We start from the raw sequence: 12,088 nt of genomic DNA on the forward strand, positions 1-12,088 counted from the left end.
AGCGTTAGTCCTTGGGCGTTAGATCCGTTAGTCACCATGGTGACGAATTTTGTTGAGCCGTGAGTTTTCTTTTTGACCAATGAATGAATTTTAATAATCTAATAAATATATATTTTAATAATTAATTTATTTTTCTCTCCTCATTCCCAATCAGATTTTACCACATCACCCAACCCAATATTTAACACAAAAAAGTGACACAACGGTTAAAAAAGGTCAGAACCTGCCCATCACCAAATCACATTCAGTTTGCACTTTTTGGCCAAAAAGTACACTAACTGACTCTGACGTCACAGTCACGGTTAGAAATGGTCTAACAAAACTATGTACTGCTACAAGAAGCTTCAGTCACTGAATATCGCAACATCTCCGCTGCAATGCGCGGGACACGACACCGTCGTTAACTCTAAACCTCAAAGTTCAAACTTTAAATATACTTAAATGAGTTTGCTCATGTAATTAGCAAAGTATATATATTTCATTATAACTAGTGTAGAAACATGCTCATATCAATCGTACTAGGGTAAAAATGTAGCTCGGTTCATTTAAAAATTCCCGATAACGCAAATGTTACATAGTTTGAGAGCTCGATGGGCGAAATCCATACACTGCTTCTCTACAAGAACTTCTCTAAGCCGTAAACAAGATTCTGCAAATCAAGAACATCGTAAACAACAGAAATTCAAAAAGAAAATACACATGTATAAACATTCTTAGAAAAATCAGATGCCAAATGTATGTAACTGCGCTTTTATATGTTTTTGTCTAATTACCTTAAGACGCACGACTTGCCTGATCGCTAAAATAAGTCCTGGCATTAGGCACTCAACATTCGTGATATCGTGTTTGATTGAATACATCTATGTAACAAATAATGATACGCGTTAGATTATGGAAAAATGTATAAACGGGTAAATGAATAAGATTTTTTCTATTCAGGCTTCCAGGAAATGGGAGTTTTTTACTCAGGTGTATGCGATCTAACCGGTTATCCATGACCGTTTTCAACCATTTTCACTGGTCACCCCACTGCTAGTGCGGTTTGAACATGAAACCTCTTATAAAAAAATCAAGGCCCCAACCAAGTACCTCTCCGGGGCCCGAGAAATGAACTGTGGTACTAGACACGAGTCCCGGAAGAACTAAACTATGCACACGAACACCATCTTCTCCTACTCGTTGCCCTCTTGCCTATTACACAACTATCTGGGTTAGAGTTTTGAGTAGTTTAACTTTCATCATTGGACCATTAATACTCATTTGAATTGCATCTTACCGGTTCATTAGTATCAAGATCGTCTCTATTGTAAAGTTGCCCGAGGTTGGTTAGGTTTTTGGCTATCTGCATAGCATCTGGTGAAGGAAACGCCTGCCCATCACCAATTATTTTAATTCTGAATGATGATGATGATATATAATAATACTATTAATCTAATAATCAAATATAATGCATATAGCTTCTGTAATCATAGTTCATGCATTAATAATTACTTGTTTCAACTCGATCTATTTGTAACTGACAGTTCAATAAGTCCAACCCGCCCATTTTACACCTGTATTTCAAACAAAGTGGTTGTTCTAGTAAAGGACTTACTCCTTTGTTAGCTTTAGATTCAACAATCTCCACATTTTTATAATGGAAAGAAGCTGAAATTGCAGCTTGCTGGAGCAGTATCGATCCTATGGACAACGTTGGTGCAATCAAACAACCCTGACAAGCAACATTTTGAAAGTTAGGTGATGTTTGTTTTATAAGATGTTCTTTGTCTGAAGATATGCCCGCAGACATAAGACATAATAAGATCTGAAGACTTAAAAACAAACAACACCTTAATGTTTTTAGAGAAAATGTAACGTTGAATTAGTAAAATCTCACCCTGTGCTCACCATGCTGGCTTTTTCACAGAATGCAGATAATGCTGCTACGGTTTCAGGCTTGATTCGTGGTACGTAAACAACACTATTCATACCAAATGCTGTTGCCTATTATTTAAGGCTACAAAAACATTATAATCATCTAATTAACTTGTTATAAAAATGTTATTCGAGTAACAAACATACCTGTTTGACATTGTCATAAACTGTTGATGGGTCGGTGAAATCTACCACCACTGATGTTGCTTTTGACTGTCAAAAGTCAAAACATTTCATTTAGACCAGTGTTGTATTTGTCTGCACAAAGGTTGGTTCTTGAGTCAAATGACATTTTTAGCTTTCAAATGATATTTTATTTTATTTTTTGGTAGGAAAAATACAGTAACAAAATGTGGGTTGACTTCTAATTTCAAATCTGGTAATTTTGACTAATTAATTACCTGAGATATGGAACCAAGTACCATTGTAAGATCACTAATAATGGGTATCTCTAGAGCTTCTTCCATGCCACAAACCTTAATGAAACAAATGGGAAAACAAATATTATATAAAGGCCTGATACAGACTAACAAAATTCTTGATTGGTGGTGGGCCCCTTTAATATCACTAGACATACAGCTCCTTAGACCACTTTTTATTGTAACTAACATAATTAAACTTCAGCATTACATCAATATCAACACTATGCATTATAACTAACACATATCTAAACACTACCTATCACAACAAAACAATACCCATAAATATTTGTTTCTTTGATTTAAGGAAGTTATTAAGACCTTTCCTATATCTTCTCCAACGAGATGCGAATCGATAGCTCCAACAATTTCCATTCCTCTAGCTTTTGTGACTGCTAATACAGAAGCCATTCCAATCTCTTTGGCTGCTCCATTTATGACCACCTATCATCAAATCAAAATAATTAATAATGACATAATCAATGGTGAAAGTTTTAATGATTATGGATTAAATCAAATTACCTTGATGTTGTTTTGAGGAGGCTGTTGCATTGAGCAAGAAATGGAAATTGAGTTGGTACTTTTGTGGTAGTATGAAGTTGTGTGGCTTATGGTGTGGGCTTGAATTTTGAGACCGGCCATTTTTGCTCCTTCAAGCTATGCAGATAAGCTTTATGTAAATGTTTATCAAGTATTTATTGAATTTCTCATTTCAGTTTGAAGATGAGGTTTTTAATATGTATGTGGCTAAAGTAACATTTGTACATATATGACATGTGCTGTTTTGTTTGTAAGTGATAGTATATGAGTAGTAAATAAAATACAATTGTTTCATCAATGAGGTATCAAGCTCAAACCCTGTTGGATACCGGCACTATAAAGTACCCACGCCAAGTCGCCAACCTCCTCATACGCAGAGACGTCTTCGATACATGTGTAGAGTGTGTAAACTAACAGGGCCCAAAATAATATAAGGGCCTAAAATTTTAAAAAATATTAGTTTAATTATAATAAAATGGCAATATGCGTGAATAAAATAAATTGTTACTCTTTTCTTAAAAGCTTTTTTATATTAATAATTTTAGTAGTATTATCTTTTTAATTATAAGTATTAAAAAATTTTATGTCTATAATATTGTCCATTATTAGACATCTCGATCAGGGCCTCAAAATCATTGAGACGGCCCTGAATACTTGCCTAGTTTGAGTCTATGTACTATGTAGCGATAGAATCAGATTACATTTATAAGTCCGCCTAAGGTCGAAATCATTGTAAAGAAAAATGCAGTTAAACTTGAAAAATTTAGAAAGTCATGGAGTTAAAGAAGAAAAAAGATGCAGATTTTCACTGGACTATTATAGCCCAAAAGCCCATTCCAACAATGGTTAGTACAACCAATAACGCTTGGAATAACGCAGCGTAAATACTTGGGCTAAGTTTCTAAGGTATTTGGATGTTAATGGTTTTTTATTTAACTTTATTTAATACGGAGTAAGATGTTTTTCAATTTAATAATCTTTTAATTTAATTTTTTATTGATTATTTTAATATGTTGAATTATTTTAATATTAAAGAAAAACAATAATAAAAAAACGACTGACATCCTAATCGGCTCGGCATTCATTTTTTTTCTTCTTCCCATTATAGTCAATTACTTAAGACACGATAATGATCATTCATAGAGCTCTAAAATGAATTGAAATTAGTTAATATTGATGTTCCTATTAACCTCTATTATTGTAAAGTTGGGTGATAAATTCAAGTCAAAAGGAAACCACACATAGTAGGTAGTCCACATTATTTACATACACAATTACTACATACTTCGTACTCGCGTTATTGTTAACTTTTATAGAAACAACGAGATTAACACAATAATCAACAAAACCTTTACGAATCTTTAATCGACATAATCATACAAAATCCTTGAATGAAACCAAAAATAATCAAGAGATGAAAACAATCTCAAGATTCAAACAAGATAAAGAATGCGTAATGCAAATTGCTCACAAGATAGAAACGATAACAAATACATATTCAATTATGAAGAACAGATGATAAATTTGAGAAAAAGGAATGATTTCAGTTATATGAAACTGAAACCCTAATTGAGTTATAAACAGACTTTAAAATTGGCCCCCAAGAACTCCTTTAATCTTCTGAAAATAACATCCAGACCCCTGCACTTGATTCAAGCTTTAATAAGTGATATTGCTCATCCACGCTATGTTTCTCACGCAATATCTACCTCGTTTTACACGGTTTTGGTTTTCAAAGTGCTCGAAAAGTTATGATCTTGGGTTTAATCGCGTTCTGAGTACTATTGCAATTCTAAGTATAAATTTGGTGTAAAATTGACCAAAGTGTGCAAATGTATCAAGAAAACTGCAAAGTGCTGGAACTGGCAACAAGAATGACGTTCCTGTATCTCAGAACGTCGTTCCAACATTAAGAACGGCGTTCCAAAGCTAAGAACGACATTCTACCTAGGGAATTTACAAAGGAAATGGAAACAGTTAAAAATGGCCATTTAGAGCACGATTCAGGAACGGCTTTTCCAACATTAAGAACAGCATTCCATATTAAGAGCCAAGGAACGACGTTCCTAAAAGAGGAACGACGTTCCTCTGTATTTTCTGGGCAGTTTTTGGAGAGTACAAATAGAATGAGATGAAGGTTTTAAGAGATACACATAATCAATAGAGCAGTAAATTCGTAGTGGCTGGGGAAATTAGGGTTTGATAGTTAGATTATTGTGTTTTTCATCAAGTTTCCATCATTTCTTTCATTCTATATCAAGGATTTGGAGATTGAATCAAGATCTAGGGCTTGTTCTTCATCATCTTCATCTTTTTCATCTAGCTTTATTGTAATTTTCATAATTTTGGTACAATCCACTATTGTTTATTGCTTAATGATGTTTAGATTTACTATTATTACTTGTATTGATCTTGTTCTAGCCATGATTGGCTAGATTTTATTATGTACACTTGTTTATGAAACTTGATAGCTAAGGATTGTTCATATCTATGTTATTGATTGTGTTTGGATGAATCTATGAGTTGATGATTGTGATTTGTTACTAGAATTAGCCAAAAGATCCTTTGATATGCTTGTTTTGGACTTTACTTTGATTATATGAGGTGTGTAGCTTATCTTAGGGATTTGATTAGTGAAACATCTTGTACTTCAACGTTTAGGTGATCTAGACAATCAAATTGGGGCTTTCAAGGGATTGGGTCTTGGTTTGAATTGGTTTTCAATTGGTCCTTAGTTAAAATAGTGAAGTTTGTTTTTCTTAAGGGATTTCGATTACCGAAAGGGTTTTAGGGGACTTTAACCTAGGCTAAGTACTAATGATAATTGCATGATTCAACTAGATCAATTGGTATAAGCTTATGAGAATTTGTAAGTATTGATTTGATCATAAGAATATCTAGTAGGGATACTAGCATAAGTTTGAACACAATTAGCTCTTAAGTGAACAATAGAACAATTTGAATGCTTCAAGTGAATTTAGCAAGTGTACATGCTTTTAATATTGATATTTACTTAATCACTCTTAGTTCTTAGTTTAAATTTGCAATTATTTTCTTTAGTATCTCAAAATTTAAAACCCCCTAATCAACAACACTTGGGATGATTATGAGTTTTCATGAGACGACCCGTCCTAATCCATAAGGACAAATACAATAACATATGGCTACATTGCGAGGTATTTGACCTCTATATGATACATTTTTACAAACATTGCATTCGTTTTAAAAGACAAACTTTCATTTCATCGAAAGTTGACAGGCATGCATACCATTTCATAATATTCAAACTATAAATGACCTAATCTGTCATTTAATTAATAATAATCTTTATTGAACTCAACAATCTTGAATGCAACGTCTTTTGAAATATGCCATGAATGACTCCAAGTAATATCTTTAAAATGAGCAAATGCACAGCGGAAGATTTCTTTCAATCCTGAGAATAAACATGCTTTCAAGTGTCAACCAAAAGGTTGATGAGTTCATTAGTTTATCGTAATCAATCATTTCCATAATTTTAATAGACCACAAGATTTCATATTTCAATTTCTCATAAACATTATGCATGCATATAGCCATCTGCATAAAAATCATTCATATGGATTGAACACCTGGTAACCGACATTGACCATAATGCATAGAATATCCCCACAGACATCGACGTCTGTATAATAATAATCTCGAAGTACTAAAGCCATCCATAAACATGAATGGGGGTTGTTAGGCCCAATAGATCTATCTTTAGAATTCGCGTCAATTAGGGATCATTTCCCTAATTCTTAGGTTACCAGACTTGAAGGGCGATATTCGATTTCGATAATCCAACCATATAATGTAGTTTCGATTACTTGTGTATATTTCGTAAAACATTTATAAAAGCAACGCATGTATTCTCAGTCCCAAAAATATATATTGCAAAAGCATTTAAAAACGGAGCAAATGAAACTCACAATACAATATTTTGTAGTAAAAATATTCATACGATGATACAGAACAATGCAGGGTTGGCCTCGGATTCACGAACCTATATTAAATATATATATTTGTATGTTGGACAATATCTATCTAACAATTTAGGTCAAGTCATAGTGTATCACAATCCTAATGCTCGAGACTGATATGCAAAAGTTGACAAAAGTCAATTTGACCCAAAATGACTTCCAAAATTTATACATGTTTATTATATAACTTAAGTATAGTCGTTTTATATATATAATATATATTTATCAGATTTTATTAGAGTAAATAATACAAGTCATTTATTAATAAAAAGTTTATTTTAAAAAATTATATATGATAAAAATATACTTCTATATATCTTAAGTAATAAAATTTAAAAAGCTCACTTAATGTCATAAAAATATAGTGGTATGTATTATAAATGTAATTATATTACGTGTGATAAAAATATATTTGTATCACCTATTTATTTGATAAAATAATATTAATAAATAATGAGTAAAAGTTGTATTATTTTGTGACAATAATAATATTAATTATAATAATAACAATATTTATTTTTACTAATGATAATAATAATTTTGATAATTAATAATGATCTTTTATAATAATACAATGTCATAATAATAATATTACTAATAATGATAAAAATATTATAATCATGTTTATGATAATAACAATGTTAAAAATATTGTTGTTATTAATAATACTAATAATAATAAAAAAAAATGATGATTTAAATGAAAATATAAGTTTTAGGATTTTTAATGATGTTTTCTAACAACCATGATAATTTCAATAATAACGATACTTTTTAATATTAACTGTAGTAATAATAATATTTTATAATAATAATTCTATTCAAAATGATAATTTTTAATAATAATACTAAAATGATAATAATAATAATGATATTTAATAATAACAATGATATTTCTACTAACATCATAATTTTAATAAAAATGAAAGTTTTAATATTATTGATACTTTTAATAATAATACTAACGATAAAAATAATAAAATGATAGTTTTTAATAAAAATATTAATTATTTTAATAATAATAATAATAATAATAATAATAATAATATTAATATTAATAATAACCTTAATGATAATAACGATAGTAATAATAATAACAATAACAATTTTTAATGATAATACTTATATTAATAACGATAATGATAATAATAATAATATTAATTAATAATGACGATAATAACGATGATAACGATTGATAATGCTAAAAACGAACATATATTTCATAGCATTATTCCTCAAGAAAGGCAAGCTTTTAGTTGCAATTGTTCTATTTACAAGTGATATTCGTTTAAATAATAAAAGGTGAAGACAAAAGACAGATTCGACGAATTGAAGATGCAAACGACCAAAAAGCTCAAAAGAACAAAATACAATCAAAGAGGTTCCAATTATTGATAAGAAACGTCTCGAAATTACAAGAGTACAAGATTCAAAACGCAAAGTACAAGATATTAAATTGTACGCAAGGACGTTCGAAAATCCGGAACCGGGACCAGAGTCAACTCTCAACGCTCGACGCAACGGACTAAAAATTACAAGTCAACTATGCACATGAATATAATATAATATATAATTAATTCTTAAAATTAATATATATATTATATTATATTATAAAACCGTCGGCAGAAGAAAACAACCAAATGTGAGCCTCCCCAGCTGGCCATGCGATCGCATGGCCTTGAAGAGCAAAGCTCATGCGATCGCATGAGCCCCTTTTCCAGATCACAGGCCTATAAAAATCGAGCTTTGGTGCACCATTTATCAAATAATCTTTTCTTCTCTTCATCATACGTAAAGTATATATATATATATATATATATATATATATATATATATATATATATATATATATATATATATATATATATATATATATATATATATATATATATATTTTAATTTTAATTTTAATTTTAATTTCTAATAATAAGGGTATGTTAGCGAATGTTGTAAGGGTGTAAGTCGAAATTCTGTCCGTGTAACGCTAAGCTATTTTTAATCATTGTAAGTTATGTTCAACCTTTTTACATTAATGTCTCGTAGCTAAGTTATTATTATGCTTATTTAATCCGAAGTAATCATGATGTTGGGCTAATTATTAAAATTGGGTAATTGGGCTTTGTACCATAATTGGGGTTTGGACAAAAGAACGACACTTGTGGAAATTAGACTATGGGCTATTAATGGGCTTTATATTTGTTTAACTAAATGATAGTTTGTTAATTTTAATATAAAGATTTACAATTGGACGTCCCTATAAATAACCTTATACACTCGATCGAACACGATGGGCGGGGTATTTATATGTACGAATAATCGTTCATTTAACCGGACACGGGAATGGACTAATAGCTACTAGAATTATTAAAACAGGGGTGAAATTATGTACAAGGACACTTGGCATAATTGTTAACAAAGTATTAAAACCTTGGGTTACACTCAGTCGACATCCTGGTGTAATTATTAAACAAAGTATTAAAATCTTGTTACAGTTTAAGTCCCCAATTAGTTGGAATATTTGACTTCGGGTATAAGGATAATTTGACGAGGACACTCGCACTTTATATTTATGACTGATGGACTGTTATGGATAAAAACCAGACGGACATATTAAATAATCCAGGACAAAGGACAATTAACCCATGGGCATAAAACTAAAATCAACACGTTAAACATCATGATTACGAAAGTTTAAATAAGCATAATTCTTTTATTTCATATTTAATTTCCTTTATTTTATATTTAATTGCACTTCTAATTATCGCACTTTTATTTATTGTTATTATATTTAATTGCAATTTTAATTATCGTACTTTTTAATTATCGCAAGTTTATTTTATCGCACTTTTATTTATCGCAATTTCATTATCGTTATTTACTTTACGCTTTAAATTAAGTCTTTTATTTATTTAATATTTTACATTTTGTTTTAACTGCGACTAAAGTTTTAAAATCGACAAACCGGTCATTAAACGGTAAAAACCCCCTTTTAAAATAATAATATTACTTATATATATATTCGTATTTTTATAAATTAAACTAATATAGCGTTAAGCTTTGATTAAAAGATTTTCCCTGTGGAACGAACCGGACTTACTAAAAACTACACTACTGTACGATTAGGTACACTGCCTATAAGTGTTGTAGCAAGGTTTAAGTATATCCATTCAATAAATAAATAAATATCTTGTGTAAACTTGTATCGTATTTAATAGTATTTCCTGCTAAAATTTAATAGTATTTTATACCGCTTAGCTCACACATCAACGATAACGATAACGATAACGACGATCGTAATAATAATAATCATTTTAATAATAATACTAAACTTAATGATAATTCAGTTGACTATATCTTTTAATCCGTTCAATGAAACCATACACTTTCTAAATGAAAAGTTATTAATTTTTCGACAGCTTTCCAACGACATGCATATCATATACCTTATCTCAGTAGCATATGTATTAAATTCATGATTTATCATAAACTATATAGCGATGAAAATAAACATTCAAGCATGCACAATCATATATACTCGAGCACTAGTCAGGGATACACTATTAATATATAAAAGATAAGATATGAATGCTTACGTATCAATATTGAGATTCAATATTGCAGGAAAGTACGTAGACGCAACGGAGATGATAAACACTAGATTTGACTCACGAGCATACCCCCTGAACAATACCCATAACCTCCATAGCTATAACCCGTAATTTTCTTAGCTTTATCCCTCTCGAAAAACCCATTTTGAAAACATGCGAGCATAACCTCGTCGTAGTATTTTATGTATAAGTAGTAATAATAATAATAATAATACTCCTAAATAATATAAATTTTAGTAATAGTAATAATAATAATAATAATAATAATAATAATAATAATAATAATAATAATAATAATAAAATATAGATTGCAGAGAGAGATAAGAGAAATTGAATTGTGAGTGAAGAAAACAAATTCGATCGAGATTTATAGGACTTGGCCTCACCCACCTTCCCATGCGATCGCATGGCTGGGAAGGCATAAGCCCATGCGATCGTATGGCTCTTGTGTCCAGCTCATTTTTGTTTAACATATCCTGCCGACGGTTTTTATTATTATTTTATATATAATATATTTAATTTATATAATTATATATATATATATATATATATATTATATTATATTCTCGTGTATATATATAAATATATTTTTATTTAGAAATAAATTTATACATATTGAAATATTTATTTAATAATATTTAGTTTTTCAAAATCAATTATATTTCAAAGTTTATTTAAAATCGTTTATTATAACACGTCACGTTTACCCTGTAAAGCTAAAATTGATAAAATTCCATTATGCGCAAATGTTTATTTTAATCTTTCAAACGTCCTAATTAATATATATAATTATCAGTTTAATCAGTAAACAAGTGTTACTATCGTTTACTTAACTAATATGAAATCATATATATATATTCAATATTCATAAACATGTTTTGAATACACGTTGCAAGTCAATTAAATCGCGGACCGTTATTATTTATAACTTGTCAAAAGGTTTTATCTATATCGTAAGACGTTTTCAATACTATGAAAAATAATTAACTTATCCAGAGATACAAGACAATCATTGTAAAGCATGCATTGAAAGTTAAACAGGAACCTCCACTAACCTTTGTCTAGTTCTTGTTACTTTGTCACTTTACCAATAATTCCGAATATCGTTAAAAATGAACGATTTCTCAAATCAACGTGGACCTCACAACAAAGACTCATAATCGTACAATGTATCTGATAAATCAATCATTTGATATTATCATTTAATTCCACCGATAAACATATTGAAACAAATACGTTCATGTAAAGTATTATATGTTTAATACTTTGTTAATATTCTCAAGTTATAATATATTCATATATATATATATATATATATATATATATATATATATATATATATATATATATATATATATATATATATATAATCATATCCATTTATATAATGGTTCGTGAATCGTCGGAATTTGGTCAAGGTTAAAATGAATATATGAACACAGTTTAAAATTTTTGAGATTCAACTTAACAAACATTGCTTATTATGTCGGAATAATATAAAGATAAAGTTTAAATTTGGTCAAAAATTTTCGGGTTGTCACAGTACCTACTCGTTAAAGAAATTTCGTCTCGAAATTTGATCGAGGTTGTCATGGCTAACAATAAAT

At 29.6% G+C, this 12,088-nt stretch overlaps 1 protein-coding gene across 1 annotated transcript; it reads right to left on the bottom strand.

Moving 5' to 3' along the window:
• Positions 1 to 460: 460 nt before the first annotated feature.
• On the bottom strand, positions 461 to 3,035 carry LOC139840064 (dihydrodipicolinate reductase-like protein CRR1, chloroplastic). The gene is made up of 10 exons (XM_071830286.1): positions 2,856 to 3,035; positions 2,655 to 2,777; positions 2,316 to 2,390; positions 2,062 to 2,127; positions 1,888 to 1,983; positions 1,595 to 1,711; positions 1,277 to 1,369; positions 1,090 to 1,191; positions 774 to 860; positions 461 to 649 (listed from the first exon to the last, which is right to left on the bottom strand). The coding sequence occupies exons 1-10, from the start codon at positions 2,973 to 2,975 to the stop codon at positions 617 to 619; spliced, it is 912 nt and encodes a 303-aa protein (XP_071686387.1). The 5' UTR covers positions 2,976 to 3,035; the 3' UTR covers positions 461 to 616.
• Between the last annotated feature and the right edge of the window lie 9,053 nt (positions 3,036 to 12,088).

Source organism: Rutidosis leptorrhynchoides, chromosome 4 (assembly GCF_046630445.1).
Source record: "Rutidosis leptorrhynchoides isolate AG116_Rl617_1_P2 chromosome 4, CSIRO_AGI_Rlap_v1, whole genome shotgun sequence".
Taxonomy (NCBI): Eukaryota; Viridiplantae; Streptophyta; class Magnoliopsida; order Asterales; family Asteraceae; genus Rutidosis; species Rutidosis leptorrhynchoides.

Bases quoted from the DNA above. Each gene is read 5' to 3' on its own strand.
- LOC139840064 (XM_071830286.1), bottom strand. From the start codon at position 2,975: ATGGCCGGTCTCAAAATTCAAGCCCACACCATAAGCCACACAACTTCA. The intron at 1,370-1,594 runs GTAAGTCCTTTA...GGTGATGGGCAG, and splicing joins AATCTAAAGCTAACAAAGGA to GCGTTTCCTTCACCAGATGC. The intron at 861-1,089 runs GTACTTGGTTGG...TTTGTTACATAG, and splicing joins ATTTCTCGGGCCCCGGAGAG to ATGTATTCAATCAAACACGA.